The following is a 21602-nucleotide window of genomic DNA, read 5'->3' on the forward strand; positions in this document are numbered from 1 at the left end:
TCCGTGTTGGACTAATGTCGCTTATGTATTGTGGCTATTTTAGGGATGAGAGCATAAGGCACAAGGTAAAGTAACACAAGGTAACGTTTTCCTGTACATAATGTAGGTGGAATTTATTTCCAAATATGCATCATATTGTTTGACAAAACAAGAAGCAAGATGTATAGAAATTAGTCCAAGTGTGTTGTAAATCATGTAAATACTTGGAGAATATGCTGTTTTAGAAAACAAAAAATATATAAACACCTAAACCAGTCTGCAAAGAAAAATTATTTTTAATAAATCATAAAAGATCAACACTTTCTCACTATAATCACTGCAATATAATTTCCTTTTGAAATTCATTTATTGCTTACAGATTCAGTCAGAGAATGTAGGACACAGCCAGGAATTATATTTTAATTCACTTCCATTTCTTTTTTTTACTTCACAAGTGTCTTTTCAAAATAAATTCCATCGTAAAGTGGTTTATTAAGTGAAGTGACAAGTCTTCAGAAAACAGAACTTCAGAGATTATTAATCAATATGCAAAACAGATGTGATATAAATGTAGACCATCCAGTCCTTCTGTTATTTCTTTCTGCAACCGCTTTCAAACACCTTCATAGTCTTTCTAAAAGATAAAAAGGGCAAGATCAGTTGTGACTAACTTCCCTATACAGTATGTACCAAACTTAAAAATATATTTTTCTTTCATGATATACTGTATACACACATATCTTTTGTTTTAGCTTTATGATGATACAGGACAACTTAACATTGTCATGGGTACAACCTTGTCAAATCAATCTTTCATGCACAGTGCTTACAGGAATATGTATAACAGATTTACGGTAAGTTTTCTTTTGTATTATTTACACAGCGAAAAACTAAGGACAGAACTTAAGTTTGAAATGAGTCTGAAATAAATCTACACTAAAGTTTACTTTAGAGATGACTGTAGGTGCTGGTTAAAATGAAGACCTCTAATATATCAGTTAACATATACAGTAGCCTAATGGCAATATAGGCAAAAACATTCAATTTCAATCTTGCAGGTTTTTCTTTTGAACTCTTGAATATCCTTCAGGGGCTTTTCCTGTTTCCTTAGATTCTAATCTGAAATTTTAACTGATGTAAAAATTATGTTATTTTACCTTTAGTATTTAAATACAGAATATAAAAATGGAATATGGTAATTTGGGTCCTATTTCCTTGTCTGACTGCTCATATAGTACTTTGTTGATCCATTACCTGTCTACTGGCCTGGAAATAATAATAGTACCTCAAATCCTGTATTTTCCAGGTTTATGTTCCTACTGCTCTTAATTTGGAACTCAAAACAACACTGACAAATTAAATAATTCAGGTGGCCTTCAAGTCACCAGTATACTACATTCAAACTTGTTCACTTCTGTCTGTGTATTTGTAAGCCACATAAAATGCAGTCAGCTAATTTCACTAACAAAATGAATTTCAGCTAACAAAAAGACAGCTAACAAAAAGAGATATTAAACCAAAAACAAACCAAAACATCTAATACTGTATATCTAACTGCACTATGCACTATGAATAGTAGTTAGAGCTTTGGCCTTGTAACTGGAAATGATGATTTCACTGAGTAGAGCACTATTGCTGTATAAAATGTAACTTGCTTTGAACAAAAGCATCATATCAAGAATTGAAAAATTATAGTTTACAAAAAAGATTTCAGTTCCTGGTCTTACTTTGATTTACCTGTTCTTTTCTGGTCAAACATTAGATTTGACATAGATCCTTAATCACTAAATCATCTGTGAATGGAAAGTTTTATTACATCCACACTTGGAGCCCAGAAATAAACTGCTGACTTGCTGCTGTAGAAATAACAGGACCAGTGCTGCTGAGTCAGGGAAATGTGATGAAGTTGCCCAACAGATCATACAGAGCAGAGTTACAAGTATAACTCAAGCCACAGGCCTGTCAATGGGAGAGGCCACATTTTCTCCAATTTAGTGTATGATCATGTACAATTTCCAGTCAGGGGGCATTCTTGCTTCTCTTTACGCACAGAGACTTGTAGAAATTAAATAAATTATATACTACAGTCTAAACAGTGCTATTTAAAGGTTAAAAATGAAGAAAAAACAGTACAGACGATGAGAAAAAGCATTTTATAAGTGTTGAACTCTGAAAAAATGTAATACATTTGTATTAAACTTAGTCTTTAAAAATACATGTAGCCAAATTAATTTGACTCATTTTTGGTAAGCATCTTTTATGAAGTTCAAATATTTCTATTTAAATTTGTTACTCTCACTTGTTGCTTTCCAATGTAGCAGTGATGGAAATTTTAAAGTTGTTGTGGCATGTAAAGCAAAGCAATATTAATCAAACTGATTTGCTTATCTCTTAAAGGGGAGGGAAGTTAAAGGTTAAGCAGTTGAAACATTTCTTTCATTTGTGAAGGTCTGAATTCAAATATAGCTTCACACATTCACACCATTAAACCCTAAGCATGCATCATGACGTGTCTTCCTATCTTTGTACTTAGTTCCCTGACATTTTCTGATCAAGCAAATGGAGAGAAAATGCCCCTAGACTTATACTTCTCAACACGTGAAGCATATGAAGTACAGTATGAATGATGGATGATTTAGTGACAACTTTAAAAACACTGAGATGGTCCTGGAACTAAAGGACCATGTAAAAACCCAAAATCTATTCTGATCAATTTTTAATTTTTAATTATTCTTATTAGGCGAATGTAACCCTGCGTACACTAGCAGATACATTAGACTCACTATTCAATTCCACAATTTCTAAGCATATTAATTAATCCAAAGTTAGCTCTTTTTGCTATGAAGCAGAAAGAGAAAACCTACTGTACAAAATTATTTTATGTGAAGGCTGGTCCAATGAGGTTCTGCACAGTTTTTGGCTTTACCAAACAAACAAGAAGGTACCTTATGTTTATAATTTACCAGCTTGAATTGGACATGGTTTGTATTCTTTTTGAGGTAAAAAAGTTGTAGAAAAATGTGAAAGCCAGTCCAGACCCATACTCTCATGGGATTGTGTTCATCTGAATTAGTGATGAGGGTAAAAGGTATGTGGGATAGCACAACACGTTCCAAGCATGACAATCTGCTTTACCATTTGAGACACACTCTGTTTCTTTCACTGACCTTTATACTGTATGTTCCGATGGGAGTCTATTTGCTTGCAGGTGGCTGGACTGCTAGTAGAGGAAAGTGGATTAAATTCACAGATTATTAGGCTTCAACACAATAAAAATTATAACTTAGACACGATAAGCATTAAGAAAAGGTCAAACATGCACAATAATACACAATAATACCATCTCCAAGAAGTTAGTTTTTGCTGGTGAGTTGAAATCCAGTCCATTTTTAAGTTTATTTACTTTACAAAAGCTCATTGTTGAGCATCATAAGAGGGTTTTTTGATTGACCAAAGACTAGTGTAGAGGCTATAATGTAGGGATTTAAATTTGTATGTAATTTTGAGTGAAAATAATTCTAAAGTGTCCAAACCAAATATAAAATTACTAATTAAACCTATTTATTTAGAGGACACTGTATCAATTCAGAAACCCTGTTACACGTTGCTGGTTTCAGACTCTTTCAAAGAAATTGTATTGTATTATGATTATGATTATGATTATGTTTTTAGTAAAACACTACTAAAAATAGATTTGCCAGTCAAACATACTATAGTTTTGGAAGTCAGAAGTGCGCAGAATCCAAACCTCACAACACTAGCTTGGAACTGTCTAGCTAACTAGAAGATACGGAGAGAGCTGTGTCTAAGTATGGACTGGTATTTGCGACGCACAGCTAGGGAATGATGAATGTCATTATGGCAGATTGCTCACTACTTTACATTTAATGCTCACTGATTTCAGAAAGCAAAGATTTTAATTTATTAGTAAACAGTGTTTTCAAACACTGCTTCCAAATGTTGTGTGTCACCACAACACAATGCGACACTGTTCAACGATGGCCAATATATTTTGCCATTTTTAATTTCATGTCCATGATATGACATAACACCATGAGATTTAAAATGTAATTACTACAAACTGTGAAGTTCAGCCATTGTGAATTGTTTTAATTGTCACAGTTGTTGTGAAACACAGGCAACAACCACTAATTTGTAAAATACTTTTCATTTGACTTTACCTTTGACATCAAGCTTGCAGTCAACAGTAGCCTCCCCCAGTGCATTGGTAGCTTTGCAAGTGTAGACACCCCCATCAAAGGTGGAGGGCTTTCGGATCTCCAAGGTGCACAGGCCCTGGGTGGTTAACTGCCTGTATTTGGGATCATCGCCAATCACCATCTGGTTTTTCATCCACTCAATCTTGGGCTAATGATGGTAAAAAAGACAAGACAACAGTAAGGATACAGTAGACAATTAGCAGGAATATAACACAAGAATCAGAGAACGGGGATAGATGCATTGATTTCAAGCTTTTATCCTTTACATTCCTCACACTTACATTTTTAGTTTATAATTTTGCGATAAGTTAACAAGGGAAGCTCAAGAGAAGTGTCAACATGCGTTCCAAGAAACATAGAACTGTCTGGAGTTTAGGGTTGAAACCATATTAAAAGGGAACAATCTACCCAGCCTTGTTAAAGCCAGTACCCTTGCTTCTTTCAAGAAACAGCTAGATGAGATCTCTGGATGAAATATTTACTAACTAATGGACTAGAAGGACCAAGTAGCCTATAATAGTTTGTAATTTTTCTTATGTTTTAAATTATAAACAATAAATGGTATTAATAAATGTTTTGAATAATAAACAAAGCATTCCATTTATGTTAGAGTGGTTCTCCTGATATTATACATGGAATACTCTTTTAATAAAAACACTATGGAAGAATGATGTAGAGTCAGTTGTGTGATATACCAATCAATACATTTCATTTTTAATAATGTGTATACAATTATATCTAAATAGGTTTCTTCTTTAAACTCCTAATTTCCCATATGTTGTTTATCTTCACAAAAAGAATCCCCGGTACACTACTTTCGTCATTCTAGATGTGATTCCACTGGAGACAGCTTTCCACTGTTGACTTGTTTTTAGCCCCCTCACTAAAAAGGGTGAGAGGAATGGTTCCTACAAAGGGCTTCTCAGTCATTTACAGCCTCTGAAATGAACTTCTGCCTTAACCCAAGCTCTTGAACACCCTACAGTAACAGCCACATTCAATCCAGATCATGACCTGCAGTGTCCAGGCATTACTATACTTAGGGCCACTCCTAGCTTTTTGGGGTCTCTAGGCAAGATCTTGAAAAGGGGCCCCTCCAGTCCACAATTTGCACAAACAAGAACAAGAAGCACATTTTTTTACATGTAAGGTAACATGCAATAACAATTAATAAATAAGAACATTTAAAACAATAAATTAACAAGATCTCTGTTACTTCAAAATCAGAGCAAATTATAACCTATAAATGATTGCACTGAAACCTTTGTAGAAAGGAATTGATCAAATATTAACGTAATTAAATCATACATGCAACCAATAACAAGGGAGGTGAGATCAGTAAGGCTGAGCCGATGGAAAACTTTTATAAAGTTTATAAAAATATTCTATAAAACAATTCACATAGACTTTTGAGAAGGAAAATCATCAATTACATCTTCATTCGATAGTAGTCGACCCAATGCATGACTGATGGTCAGGATGGCCAGTCCTCTGAGGCAGTCTTGTGCCATGGTTGACCTTAGGTATGTTTTAATCAGCTTGAGCTCTGAAAAACTTCTCTTTACTCCTGCCAATTTAACTGGGAGAGTAACTACAATCAGGTAGGTCAGATGTTTAGCCAGGTGACCCACACGGCATTTGTAGGAAACAGGAATTAGTTAACATCTCAAGTAGTCTACATGTCCAGCTTTTGGTAACCAAAGTACTTGAAAAACTTGGGAATGGCAGATGCCTGTGCATTACTGAAGGAATCCTTCTGCATTTCATGCTGTCCATGTTGACCCGAAATTACTCATTTCCTAGGTTCCATGGTGAAGATGAAGGACTGCACTTCGCAATGCCAGTTTATATTTTATCTCATATTTTAGGAAGTTAATGCACAATCATTTATCCATAGAGTTCACATTTCTGGTACTAACTGTACTAACTTCCCGACTGCATGCCAATCCTCTGGCCTTCTTTTCCTGACTTCCAATGATACAAAAATAAAAAAGGGAAAAAAACTCACTTAAGCATTTGTTTGCACTTGTAGATCCACTTTAGTTTCAATGCAAATACATTGGGATCTCTTTTTTACAAAGAAACAATATTGTCTCATTATATACAATATTGTCTCCTGTTATTAGTAATGGAATTAAATAAATCCAAACTGCTGCTTTTTTCAGATATAGATACATTTATAACTGGCAAACTAACTTTCTTGTCTTGGCTTGTCTTTGGAGGCAGTTACCTTTGTTTACTTATGCAACTAGTACAACTGTATGAGTAATTCGACATGTGCAAAGCTATTGGTCCTAATAAAGCTCTACTGAACCGAGGGATGGAAAATGGCTCATCTGTGCAGTGCTATTTTTTTTATCTGTAAAGTCATCACACTTATTCGGCCTGCAACAAATGTATCTCTTCAGGCGCCTGGAAACCTGACTCCTATGTTCCCTGGAATATGAAATGTAATAACGCACAGTTGCTTTAGAAGATGTTCCAGCTTGAAAATTGAATAACATGGTTATTCTTACTTACCATACTTTTCTTGGAATAGACTGATGTTAATGTAGTAGATCAATATAACCAAATAAAAAAGAAGAAATTATTTTTTTAAAAAACTTTTGCAATTGGTTGGGTGTCTTTATTCTTAAAGGCATGGCTATACATCTTTGAAAGTTGTTTAATTACAAAAAGCACAGAACAACAATCCCACAAAAAGAATTTCAAGTACTGTAATTCACAATGCTGCTATTTAAGGATGATAGTTCTCAGAGGATGAGATAGAAATGCTGTGTTAAATGTCTTGCTGGACAAGCTTTGGTTGCTCCTACAGCTTGGAGGTTACAGATTACAGATAAATGTAGGTCCTAAAGTGTCTTGCAGCATCATGACCTGGCAGAGGGCTGAAAGAATTATTAGAGTGGACACAGCTGAGGGATTCTCAACTCACACCACAACTGCAACTAACTTCCCACATATACACTATGTCATAAAATATGAGTGTTCACCTGCATGATAGAATGAATAAAAAACCTGGCAACTTCTGTTTACACTTTATGTCCAGTGGATGTCACAAACATATATTTTATGAATTTGGCTTTGCACATAAATACTTGTATAGAATGGTTTAGTTTTGCTTTAATAATGTGTCAGCTCCCATCAGTTTTACTTTCTACCATTTTAAGCAGCACACTCTGATCTCTTCTTACATTTTACCTTCCCTGACTATATGGGAAGTGCTCAATAAGTCTAGCTCTTTACAGATAAACTACTGAAATCCTAGAAACATTTATTTGTGACCAGCAGACCTTAGCTCAAAGAATTGATTTATCAATTTCATTAATATTGACTAGATTTTGCTTTGGTTTCACTGCTCTGCAGATGACACTCAATTGCAATTGAGTTCTGCACTTTATGGTTGCCTTTTAGGTGCTGAGATGTGGACCAAATTCAAATTCAATTTTAAGATAAACCAAGACTGAGCAACCTTCACTTCACAGTTGATGACTTCAGTGTTGTTGTTGACAGTATAGTACTTTGAGTTCTTGAAATGCATTTATTTCTTCAAAAGCTTCAATCTTATTGTATTTATTTTTCTATTTCATATTTGAGTCATATTTGAGTTTTATAGTCATATTGTTCTGTAGCCACACTTCACAAATTGTTGGTTGCATTCCAAGGCTAATGTGCCTCTTTAAAAAAGGAAAAATTAAGTGTGTAAAGCCTTACCTTTGGATTTCCCCTCACAGCACACAGCAGCTTGGTGGTGTAGCCAATTGTTGCACACCTGTTATTCAGTGGCTGTGTGAACTTAGGAGGTTCATTGAAGTCATGTTCCTTGTGCTCTGATGGTTTGTAAAGAATGCCTGCAGAAAATATACAACAGGCAGCATTGTGACTGAAGACAGGAATGGTGTACGTAGAGGTATATCAAGCAGTGTGTTAAATTTAGCTGCATTTTTTCATTTAAAAGGAAACTAAGAAGCTATTGAAAAGGTCCTGTATAAAACAGTCTGTAGTATGTCTTTTAGATGTGAGCTTGGAGCTGTGAGTGGAAAAGCACTGATGGGTACAATGGCCATTTCTTATCATATAATTTAACTTATTTTCATGTTTCTTGCCATCTTCATAAAAGACAGTTCATAGCCAAATATCAACATAATGTGTAGAGTTTTAAAAGTGAAGATTAATTTTCTCATAATTAGTTTCACACTTACTGTTTTCACTGAGAGGCAAACATATTCCATTATGCTCCTAGCTCCCTTGCCTGTATATGACAGTTTATCTCCTTTGTCTTTATTAGACAATCCCCTGAGACTAGAAATAACTTCTGTTGCTTTTCTATGAAGAATTGTTGAAGCTATAGTATCCTTTATGTAATATGTTGACCAAATCCAAATGGCATGGATTCAAGTGCAGAATTAAATTAAACACTTTTCACAATCCATAACACGGTCTTTACATCAGAATGAGGACAATGAGAAGTCCACATAAACACCTTTTAAAAAAAGCACCTTCTCTAAGCTAACTGCTATATATTTTATGTTTATAATGCATATTCTTACATTCTACATGTTATACATTGCACTAGCATAAATTTATTTTAATTGACATTTGTGCATAGTCCTGGAAAGTTTTTAAAATTGCTTGTTTCTTCTGTAAATGCAATGTTAGCTAACAATGTTATAATCAAGATCATCTATGGTAGCAATACTTTTTTTCCCAAATATTCCTTATCAGTTTTAAATGCATAGATGACAGCCCATCTGTAAAAAACTAAATCTAAAAAAAATCACTAATGGGGGATCTGGGGCTCCATTTGCTGGTAACGTCTTGTGGAATTCCATGAATGTCTCGTACCATACCTCAACACTGTAGTAGTTTCTAGGCTGCCATGTTGAGAGCTCTAAAAACCAGTTCTATAGATAGACTAGTACTAGGCCCTGTCTCACCTGTTTTCTGAACATAAGCCAGAGTCTTTGTTACAGCTGCGTCCTCACTCAGGCCACACTGGTTTTCGGAGAAGACTCTGAAGTAGTAGGAATTGCCCATGATGAGGTCTGAAACTGTACAGTTTAGCCTGTGATAGTGCTCCAGGACAGTAAACCAGTCCTGAAACCAGAAAAAAAACATTATGAGCTCCTGAGCCTGGTAATTCTAAATATAGATGTCAAAGATATACAGACTATAAATACAAATATTAATTTCTGGAATTCCTTGAAGAACTGTCTTGAACAAATGCATTTATCAATCAGATTGTGTAATCTGACATACACAATCAGATTGTATATTAAGTAATGAACTACAAACATTACTGTACATTAATAAACTACACACTTTACTGAATGTAGCAATGAAGATTTGTAAATTCATATATAGGGGCCACTATTATATATAAAAAGACAATATATGCAAATTTCTTGTGCAATTTTCTATGCAATATTTGTTTTCTTAGACATCAAGAAAGAATTTAGGATCATCCTATTTAAGTATTCCAAAGCAAAAAAATAAAGTATGTTATTTACATTTGGATTTTCTTGATAATTTTCCTGCTACTCGTACAAATTTTGTTAAGTGAATTGTTCCCAGTGTCTTTCTCAATTTCTCACTCTGTGTGTTGTTACCAGCTGAAGCAGTCAGCACTGTTTTTACTGCAGTAGCATACAGTACAACAGCCACTATGAACTCAGTGAAGGCTGTAATTGCTTTATATAGAGGGCGAGGATTCATTTCATGTCAGATTTGGTTCACAACAAATTTGTTTTTACAGTACCTTATTTCAAAACCCACTCTCTTAAAAGGTAAAAAGGTGTCCACTTAATGTCATTTCCTTTGCCAGCTGCTTGCTCCCCACCATGAGAGGTATTCACTGTAAATCCTGCCAAGCTTTCCTACCCTTCATGCCAGGTCTCTGTCACAGCCCTGAGAAAATCTATATTTCACTGCTGTAAATGACTCTGCATTCCTCAGTACTACATTTTAATTAATGTTAATAAACAACATATCAATATTTCTTGGGCATTTTCATATGGCTCATAAAGTTGTTTCTCATAACTGTTCTATTAAAAATATCTTCTGAAAAGATTTAAGGTAAATTGAGACTAAATGGAAGTAGTGCAGAAATATCTATTTTTGGACTCAAAGTGATGTCTACATACAAGTGCGTGGAGTCCTATGACTTAGTCCTCAACATGGTGCAATTAACATACAATTCTTTAAGAGAATATTAAAATATATATTACTATTTAGATAATATTATAGTAGATAATACTATTTTTTACATTTAATAAAATAGTATGTAATAGAAATTAAACATCATTAAAAATATAGTGATTTTACACATTACACATTGTTCACTGTATGTGCATTGTAAAACTGCACTTCTCTCAAAGTGTCTCAGAGGTGCCCAGTAATAAATTTACAGTAACCCTTTTTTCCTTCTAAATAGAAGGAAATACATTCTGTTGTTTCCACCTATTTTAACAATATAAAAGATTATTCCATGCTGAAAAGAGAAGAAAAGAAACACTTTCTGCTGTGTTTCAGCTGTTGAGAAACACACATTTTGGCTGTGGAGCCTTCTCTCCAAAGCCGAAATGTTGTGTTTCTTTTCCTTTCAGCATGGAATAAACTTTTACTTGTTCCTTTGTAGCCTACACATGCTGACACAGCTATCTACTTGAATTATTTTAACAATGTTAACAATTTTAACAATTAGTCCTGGTGATATTAGAACTTTTGTATATATAAACTATGTATATTTAAAAAAGGGTAATAGCCTTTATTACTCACTTTAAACTTGTTATCAGATTATACAAGGACATGGAGCTCATAAACCAGAAATGAATGAAACTGTTGTTAAAAGAGAGTCTAAGCTACTTATTGTTTAAAGGTCCTTGTTAAATTCAAGCTTTGAATTAGGTCTTTGGATCATCTTTTAATGGGTATGGACAGAAAAAGTACTCACTCCGGTCTTTTTGTCAGCTTTCTGGACTGTGTAGCCAGTGATTTCTGTGTTTCCATCATCCCTGGGTGGGGTCCACTCCAGGGCGGCATTGAAGCCCCACACATCCACCAGCTTAATGCTCTGGGGAGGACCTGGCTTCTCTGCAGAATGACAGGCAACCACTATGTTGGTATTCACAGAGATTTTTATAGCTTTCTGTTTCTGACCAAAACGTCTGCTCCAAATACTTTCTGAAGATGACAAACTTTTGTTCGCTTTTGATATCCTGATATTTTTATATCTTTTGTTCGCTCCCGAAGAACCCATAAAATTTTCAACGACAGAGAAGAGAAAATATTTTTAACTAGTATTTTCTATATGTATAGTCTTATCTCATGGTTCCCTTTCATTTTTTAATGGGATAGATTAGCTTTGTCTCAATATATTTGCTTAAAGTGTTAAAAAACAGTAGTTTAGAAGAATATGACATTTACTGCTGTAAATATCTTAGTACATGTTAACTAAAGACATCTGACATTTATATGCCTCTACAGTACATACCTCTACAGTAGGTACTTTGTGTACATACTGTAGCGCACAAATGTCACACATATTCTTTTTGCTAAAAGAGAAGTGTGTTGTATGGACAGTGTGAGGTAGAGTCAGTTGCTTTTTTCAAGCTTAAAGTTGCTTAAAAATGACATGTACTATAAAACAAGAGGTGGATTTATAATTGAGACTGACAAGATTTCAGTACTTAAGATCTAGTTTTCTTGATGTTACTCCCCAGTATAGCAAAGAACACTAATAGAAAAAAAAGGCACAGAAAAGTACTTTGAACATCTCATCACCCACTAACACAAATTTGTGTTTATATAGACATATATGTGAGCATATATACTGAGCAGCAACTTATGATGTGTGCTTCCGTAAAAATATTTTGGATATTGATTAAATTAAATTTTGTACATTTTGATTGATTGATTATTAATTGACCACGAGCACTAAATAATCTGAGTAGAAAGGGGGGTAGATGTAATGAGTATATAGTACTTTTTTATTTTAAGCCTAGTGAAAAACAAGAGAGAAGAACACAGGAGGAAACTAAATATATCCTACTTATCAAGAGAATACTGCCTTTGTGTCATTGGAATGTTGGAACACCAAAGATGGACTCCTGTTAGGCAATAAATCAAGATTTTGTTTTGGAACTTTGGATCGTTTAAGGTTACTGGCAACGGTTTATGGAACGGAATTGGGAAACGTACTGACAAAGAACAAATATGATCAGTGTGGTGTGAGTTATATCCCTTTTACACCTGCTTTTCCCCCAGCGACACTACACCAGTTTGATGGATGTCAGCGAGTGTGGTACAGAATATGTGATTGTGCAGAAGAGACCACTGGATGGGAAGGTTGAGGTGTTGATTGTCTGGGTAGGAGTGTCTGATTGCTACAGACCTTTAATGCTTAATTTAAAACTGACTGCATAGTGCAATACTTATCATGTTTTGGGACCTCACTAGCTGGCCTTTCAGCGGATTCATCTTGACATGCCAGCAGGACAATGTGTGTAACAATGGCATTCTCTAACAGCAATACTGTGTAAGCCTCAGTCGTTACACTTGATTCCCACTGAACATCTACAGGATAAGCTGGGATGATACGTGGCACTGAAGAGTCAGAAAATGAACTGGCATATGGTTGTCCAGAGTCTATGAAAGGAATGAAAGTAGAGCCAAAAAAGAATCTCGGGGAAAGACAAAACCTTGATATACCAGTTAACTGAATGTTTTATACCTACAGTAAATGCCAAGAATATTAGGAACACAATACAATAAAAATAATCTACTACATTAGCAGGGGGCTACAATGTAATTGCAGTCACTGAAACACAATGCAATGTAATGAATGCAATACTAGTCTGAAAAGACAAAAAATGTGGAAGAGGTGGAGATGTAGCAGCATCAAAAGCATTCAAGCATATGAATGTATGCTAGATAAATCAAGTGTCTCAAACTCTATAAGGGACAGAGTTTATTCTTTCTTTATTCAGCCTTTATTCTCTATTCTTCCTTATAAGAGAGCAAGCCTATATTAACCCAGTCTTCCAAACAGGCAAAAAAACTATTAGGGATCCGTGACCATAGTAAGGCATGTTCTTAAATATTTACTCCAAGACTAAACAAATCCAGGTTCATTGGAATAATGGAAACAAATAATATGTGTACGATTAACATATTTTCTTGATTTGGCTCTGTGGACACTGGTCCTGCTATAGAGAACCCCCATTTGATTTCCTATTATTTATTTATTATTCCTATTCCTATTAGGTTTCATTACAATCATATGTTTGCTGAAACAGGCCGATCCGAGTCACTCACCTACAATCTGAATGGCAATGGTAGCCTTGTCCTCCAGGCTTTCAATCTTCACTGTTACTTCGTACTTGCCAGAGTCCTTCCTCTCACTCTTACGGATGAACAAGATGGTGTCCGTGTCACTGTTGCGCACACTGGCCCTCTTAGGATCCAAGGGCTGGCCATCCTTTGTCCAGATCACCTGAGGTTTTGGTTTGCCCTGTAGGTACAGCAGCAAGGTTCAAGACTGATTCCACTCAGCAAGCTGATCACCTAGGTCTGTGAACTCATAAAGAACATAAAATGTACCAGGTTGATTTCACAGAATACCACTGTTTAGTTCAATTAAGTGGTCTTGTACTTAGGTGCATATTAGGTAAATATGAAAATATTCCATCTTATAAAAAGCAACAACTTTCACCACGCACATCTCACTTTAGAAGATGTAATTGTTTTTCATCTCTGACACAAATTTGGAACTCAAACAGTGCAATGACAGTATCTTAGTACCACCTGGGAGAGATACACCTCCCACCAATGACATTTAGTATCACAAACAAAAGACAGACATGGGCAGGGTTACTACTGTATGCAAAGACATTCCTTGTCATGATCATGGAGCACCACTGTATTGTCACAAAGAATGCATAGCCAGAACTGGAGACTGGCACAGTCTAAGAGCAGGCAAGCCCCTTTGTACAGTGGCTTTTAGCAGAGACCTCGTAGCACACATATTACAGATGTTTCTATGCATGGAAACCAAGTGGATCTTAAGCAAGATTCTTACATGGAAAGGGATGACAAGATTGACCTGCTCGCCCACTTTCTTGACAAAGGTCGTTCTCAGGTTGCGTGGAAGGCGAAGTTTGGGACGATCTGAGATCAGAAAAGGAAGGTAACCAAACAAATAGTTTACAAATCAAAGGTTACTTTAATTTAACCTTTACATGATCTAAAAATAAACCATCTTATCTTATCAGAGAGGGCAGGAACAATGGTCCCTGACAACAATAATTCATCTTGATTGTTGTCATTTTGAGATCTGATTGACATACAGTAATTGTACTATTTGCAATAGTAATACATTATATTGACTAGAAAAACAACTTTTAAGCAGCCAATGGAACATATTGAGAGCTCTGTTAGTTAAAGTAAAAGGAAAACTCAGTAAAAACTCAGGCTAAACAGAGGCCAGTTTTCACTGGTGTTAATTAAACCCACATTTCTCTGTCTTCTGCACCTTCTCTTCTCCTGGACCTTGCAAGAAGATACAGCATATTTGTCTGGAGCTGGTTCTTAGTGTTATGATTTCAATTAAACAAACATAAACCATAAGCAGAAAACAAAAGAAATGTATTAAAGATGCACATGGCACAAAATGCAATATTAAGTCATTACCCACTGAAATACAGTGACTAAATTATTATTTTTATCACATAGCTAAATCTTATTTCCCGGCAGAAATTGAAGATGTAATTGCTATAGTGATTCAGGCACTGTCTTCTGACACTTCTGTGTCTAAAAATAACCACCTGTTTTTTTTTAATAAATACATCTACTGTACCTAATTTGGAATCACCAACTGTCTCTATACATCTGAATTATGGCCCCTGTTCTTACAGGTGGAGAACAGAGGAGAGGTGCATCTCTCAACAACGGCGTTGTGAGAGAGTCTGCTCAATGAGTTCCAACACTCCCTCCAGCAGCACTGAGACAATTCTGCACAGTCGGAAGGGAATCCAAGCCACAGCTAGAGACACACATATATCCAAACCATTGATCTTCGACACAACTCAGTGTGCAATCAGTACGGGTTCAACACCCTGTGACTCCCAACCCAGTCATTTCCAAGATCCTTAAAATTACAGTATAAACAGCAATATAAATCTTGAAAGTTCAATATCTATATTAAGAGGTCATATATACTACAAATAACTGGACAGTTCCCTTTGCAACACATGTTGAAAAACTAAAATTAAATTTAGCAGTCATATACATCATATAGAAAAGACACTGACCACTTTTTAATATTTAATAAGGTACAAAAAGTGAGTTATATTATCCATCCATTTTCCAACCCATTTATTCAATAGAGTGTCACAGGGGAACACAAGTTATACTGAATTTATTTAAAACACATCTGTGGATTTGGGAAGAGAATATATTTTTAAAATTATTTTGTGTATATAGGAAGACCGATTATCCAGATATGCATCCTCATTTATTGCTTAGCTTAAATAAAACAGTGTGTTTAGTATAGTATACCAAATCAATACATAAATGTCACATAATGAAATTTTAAAATATTTAATTTAAAATGTTATGTGATGTAACGGATAAATGTGTCTGATAAAATGTGTTATCTGAAACCTTTCCATTGATCCAAAGAACTTCCAAGCACGAAAGTAATAAAGAATACAAATACAGTACAGGACAAACATTCTACTCATAGACACAGGGCTCTATTTTCAATCTGATGGAAAAGGTAGTTCTACCTATCAAATCACTATAGGCCCTAGTGACAGTTGTGCACAATGTGGCTTGAGGACTGTCTGATTAAGCAAATCTGTTATAACTATAAATGTTCCTGTCATGCTAATGAACCAACCACAAACATGTGCAAACCAAATAAAGCTGCATTTACTGTTATTACCCAAAGGTCTTGTAAACAGGCTGTTTGCAAAAGAACATTGTGAACGCAAGGTAAAATATGAGGTAAAAGAAGAAGACTGTGGTAAACTTGAGAGGTTGCTTGGCAAATTTATGATAAACATACTATATATAACAGGTTTTACAATTTTCCACCTTAGGTATGAATGGTTTCAAGTGTCTAGTTTAAGTAGGTCTGTGTGTCAGATGCAGAGACCTTGGCATGTTTAAAGATAAACAGCAAATCCTAGGGAGGCTCAAGAGGCTTATGTGATACATGAGGTTGCATGTCCGCTATTTGCTCTATATGGAGTCCCCTGGAATTTCACCCCCTACAAACACTTGTCACTATCACTCTTATGGGAATACTGAAACCCAACCCACTTAAGTGTGCATTCCATCAAAGGATATGGTGTTTCGCAGACCTTTTATTTCTTAAGCCTTGTTAATAGCCATGCTTCCTAGTTATCTTCCAAGAATTCTGGTAAAATTCTTTTCACAGTTGTTTTTTTCAGGGAAACAATTCATAATGTGTCTATGTTCAGACTAGCCCAGGCAAAAAAGTTTGCACACAGCCATGCACTACACAAACGTTTGGAAGGGCTCTACCCATTACTGGACTGTAGCAACTCGTGTAATTTCTTAGTGATCTTTTTTATTTTTTCTGGTTTAGTTTTAGCCCCTTAAATACAAATCTCAACTATTAACATGCTGCATGCTCAACAGTGCCTTTCAGGGAGGTAGGCCCAGCAATAAATATATTTAAATAAGGCAAATGCAATTCAGGGTTCAGTGAGATTTGTGGAGGAGATAGAGAGCGTATAATTGCAGGAACAGGGTGAGAATGATATTGTCTTAATCTACTCCTAGTTGGAGGACAATTTAAAAAACAGTATAATTTATTTTATTTAATTCCAATCAACTCCATTCCAGAACTTTAATATAACCAGCTCCTTAATAGCTATGTATATTCTGCTGAATATTAGTTGCATAATCAAGGATCTGGTTATAGCAAATAAATGATTTACATGTTCTAAAATGAAGCACACTGGAAAGGACTGAAAATTGGATAGACCTGCTCTTCATTGGGAAAAATCAGTTATTTAATATTTCTAGACTTGATGTAGCAGTTAAGTAGTTCAATTAAATCAATGAGGTCTGACATGAAATGAGAACCAGAAATAAATGTATTGTAGCACTCAAAGATCACAGTATTGTGCACCTGTTCTAATGCTTCTGTCTCCTTTAGTGCTGTCCAATGGGAACTATTGTACACAGGATGGGATACACTCTTGATGGACTCAATGGACTGTCCATTGCAAGGAACACACAGACACACACACCAGGGACAATTTCATAGAAGCCAACTAACCTACCAGCATGTCTCTGGACTATGGAAACCAGAGCAAATAAAGCAACACACAAACTTGGAGAGAACATGCAGACTCCATATAGATAGAACCCCAGGAACTGAGCTTAGGGACCCAGCACTGCAAGTCAGGAATGCTAACCACCACATTTATGTTCTTCAAAACTAAAACTTTAAGTTTTTTTTATTTTCATATAACCATCAGCTTTTAATTACTTTCTTGATGTTTCTTGATGTTCCTTGAATTACTTCTTTAATGTTTAAATTGTGACATGTTCTTGCAGTTTAAATCACATGCAACTAATATTAACTGTTTTGACATTCGCTGTTGTAGCATATGGGTAGAGGTGTTTGTACTGTACAAATATAAGGAAATTACTCACTGTGGATGTAGGTGGATGCTGCACATTGGTGGTGGTGGAGGGGAGTCCCCATTACCTGTAAAGCGCTTTGAGTGGAGTGTCCAGAAAAGCGCTATATAAGTGTAAGCAATTATTATTATTATTATTATTATTATTAATAATTACTGTGTATGGAGATAACATGTTTGTATGAAGCAAGTGGGTGTGTTTGTGTGTTTGGTTTGTCACAACTTCCTAATGGTCATACAGGTCAGGCAAGAAGATGGATTAGGAAGTGAATGAGCATTTGGCATGATATAGGAGCCAGAACATGGCCCTGCCAAAATGACTGATTAAAGGTCGAGACAAAATTGCAGCCTACATCCTGAATATAGTACATATCTAACACAACATATGCAGTCACATGGACAACTAAAACACCAGTTCCCCTAGACAAAATGCCTAAGGAAACATACTTTGTTCCCATGCCTGGAGAAACATACACTACTGTTTTAGCATAGTGTTATTCTGTGCCAAAAATGTGCTTTAGATTGTTGTTTGCAAACTTCACTTGAAGTTTTTTCTTAAAAAACACAACACTTTTTTCTCAAACACTAAGCAATGTGATAGGAAACCAAAATATAATGACATAGCCTCAAGATCAAGTATTGCTACACTTTAAAAATTTGTTCCTTTGCCAATCTCTCACACTTAGCTTTTTATCTTTTCAAAAACTCTTTTTGCAAGAACAGCTCATCAGCAGAGAGAAATATTTAAAATGGGTGAAAGTCAATACATTAACATAAGAAGAGTAGGAATTGAGCACAATTCTGCAGATACAAATTTTTTAGCAGTCACCCATTACATGAAACTACAAGCATAAACTTATGTGAAATACAGTATGCATGAAACTTGCATGAATCTGGAACGTGGAGGCTTGAAGCTTGAAGCACCTGAAGGTGCTCCTTACAGCTCTTGGGGCTGTAATCAACACTCACCAATGATCTCCCGAATTACAACAGGCTGTTCGAGGACAGCAGGGGCGCTGGCTCCTCCAGGGTTGACAGCCTTTACGCGGATGTGCAGTTTATCACCAGCGGTCAGGTTTTTGATGACATAGCGGTTGGAAACAATGACTTCTTGGTTAGCTACCACCCAGTCTTGAGCTAGAGAATGAGATAAGAGTTTATATTAGAGGACTGATTATGAGAGTTTTCAAATCAGAAAGTGGTTAACTCACTCAGGGCACTACTAGGAGACAGAGAACATACTGTATATATGATATATGCGTATGGCATCTTTAATTTTCTAAAACAAATATAAAAAACACAAGGCTTGGGTTTTAACTTTTTTTCTTGTTTTTTGGAGGTTTAACAAAATTTACAATACAAGGTTTTGCCTGTATATACTTGAGCTATGTATTAAATCACATATTTGAGTTAAAAACACATGCCCTAAGTACAGTATATGCAGGTTACATTTAATAATTACTTCCTCTCATGCAGTTAACTTCCCAGTATTATACTTGTTCTTATTGCTGATGCAAGCAGCACTACTTCCAGACAGCACTTGCTTTATTAATTTGAATCATATATCAAATGGTTTTAAAATTTAGAAATGATCACTTTCCCCTTTAATAATCATAAGTCATAGCTTATTATATGGATTTGTTTTTCGTGTATTTTATTTAGTTCAATTTCAGACTTTACTTATTCTATTTGCGTTTATTCTGAGTTCTAAATGCGTGCGTGTCTCTCAGATACAGTGACAGCGGCTCTAAGACAGTCTTCCAAATAGGGACAAAAATCCGGCCGGGAATCAAGCTGCTGGTGACACATTCAAGACAGGTGCTACCGATAAAGTTGCGCTGCTAAGAAAATTATATTTTTTCATTAAATTTACAACTGCATTCAGAGGGGTCATTGGTCAAGCTAGCTAACATCTAAAATAAGGTTTAGTGAAACGACACGTGTTAAGTCAGCTATTTTCATTGAGCCTATACATTGAAATCTGAAGGCTTTCGAAATTTTGCCTCTGCTCTGGGTTGGATATTAATTAACACATGAAATAATATTGCTATTAAACGTGAAACTTTAGTATGAACATTCTTAACTGTTATGATTGCAATTAACGTCTAATTTATTTCCCAAATAAACTTTTTAAAAGCGTTAAGTAAACTTTAAAAAAATAAATTCCTATCATTATTCGGTGTCTTAAATTCATTCCTTGAGAGCAGAGTACCTAACACTCTACATTACGGAATTTAATTAGTTCAGAGAGCTGCAAAGTTTGAAGTGCAGTATCCACAATCTTAACAGGTGCTTACAGTGTATCTAAAGAATCTGCTGAGTGCCTTTCACTTTAAAAATGTCTTGGTATGGAGTGGATGGTTCTGGAATTCGTTTCCCGAGTCTAATTTTAGTTTATCTAGTAACCTTAAGGAAAATCTTTACATAACATCCTCATAGTAGCGCAATTAATTCATCTGCAGAGTCCTTCTAAAACAAATAACATTGCTCTGCCAAGATATGGCATGTATTCATTGTACACCGTGAATCGATCTTTTAATGTTCTCAAAAAGCTGCGCTACGGTCTTCCCACTTCTTACCGTATTAACTCATGCAACACGTCACATTTTTAATTGTCATTAAAATATCTAAAGTTGAATGTTAGGTACATTTTCTCCCTGGCAACACTTTAATTCTGGTATGAATAATATTTTTAATAGAATAGTTTCTATTAAGATATTACCATTAAATTGTGCAAGTTTTAACATTCCAGTTTGCTGCAATTAACTGCTGTGAGCTCCAATCAAAATGTACATAGTAAATAGCTACAGACATCCTTTAGACGTGGGCCTCCTTATATAATATACATGTTAATTAAATTAAATTGAATAGTCAAGTCATTGCGGGTATTGTTTCTTGTATTTGCGTATCCGAGGGTTTGTGATCGTTGTTGTATTGGTGACTCCAGATGTAAATACGTTATATAAAGAATAGATAGCACATCTGAACTTACTTCCATCTTTGCAATATTCCACTGTATATCCATCAAGCCCCGAGGCACCAATATTCTCCGGGGGTCTCCATTTGATTGTCGCGGAAGTATCGTTGACATCCTCCACAGTCAAACCTAGAGGCTCAGAGGTGGGCTCTAGTTTCCCAGCAACAACAACAAAAAATATTAGAATATACCTTATTTCATAATATTACCTTACAAAGACATCCATTTTCATGACTAGCAGCAAAATGTGAGTTTAATATTTATGAAACCGTTAAAAATTGTGTCACTTTAATGCTGAACTTTTAACGCAACGTTTGAGCTGCAAGTCAGCGGGTGAAACTTTTTTTTTTCTGAGGGGTCTGGCTGCTTTTACCATCTTTTGGCTTTTCTGGCTCAGGAGGTGGGGGTGGTGGAGCTGCGAGTTCTTCTGCAGGCTTTTTCTCTGCCGGGGGAGCGGGTGCTGCGTCGCCCTCCGCTGGTGGGGCCGGAGCTCCTTCTGCAGGAGAGGCTGCTTCAGCTGGAGCTTCCGCAGCCGGCGCAGGTGCAGGCTCTGCGGGTGCAGGTGTGGGTTCAGGAGCAGGGGCGGGTTCAGGAGCAGGAGCGGGGGCAGGGGCAGGCGCCGCCGGCTTCTCCGCTGCCTTTGGAGCTGCCTTCTTGGCGGGTGCTTTCTTGATGGGGGCAGGTTTGGCTGGCATGGTGCTTGAGCAGCCTGTGGGACAGCCAGTCCTTTGGATAAAAGTCTCCTAG

General features: G+C 35.9%; 1 protein-coding gene across 2 annotated transcripts; it reads right to left on the reverse strand.

Annotated features, from left to right (window-relative positions):
• Positions 1–257: 257 nt before the first annotated feature.
• Positions 258–21602, reverse strand: mybpha (myosin binding protein Ha). 2 transcript variants are annotated; one of them, XM_015342173.2, is made up of 11 exons: positions 21229–21602; positions 20871–21005; positions 18848–19015; positions 14278–14366; positions 13515–13710; positions 11152–11291; positions 9137–9296; positions 7914–8050; positions 4161–4347; positions 3147–3196; positions 258–613 (listed from the first exon to the last, which is right to left on the reverse strand). In XM_015342173.2, exons 1-10 carry the CDS (start codon positions 21548–21550, stop codon positions 3174–3176), a joined length of 1557 nt encoding a protein of 518 aa, XP_015197659.1. In that variant the 5' UTR covers positions 21551–21602; the 3' UTR covers positions 258–613; positions 3147–3173. The 2 variants fall into 2 exon arrangements, with proteins under 2 accessions (XP_015197659.1, XP_006628389.2); XM_006628326.3 differs by having other exon boundaries at positions 3147–3199.

This window comes from Lepisosteus oculatus, chromosome 5 (assembly GCF_040954835.1).
Source record: "Lepisosteus oculatus isolate fLepOcu1 chromosome 5, fLepOcu1.hap2, whole genome shotgun sequence".
Classification (NCBI taxonomy): domain Eukaryota; kingdom Metazoa; phylum Chordata; class Actinopteri; order Semionotiformes; family Lepisosteidae; genus Lepisosteus; species Lepisosteus oculatus.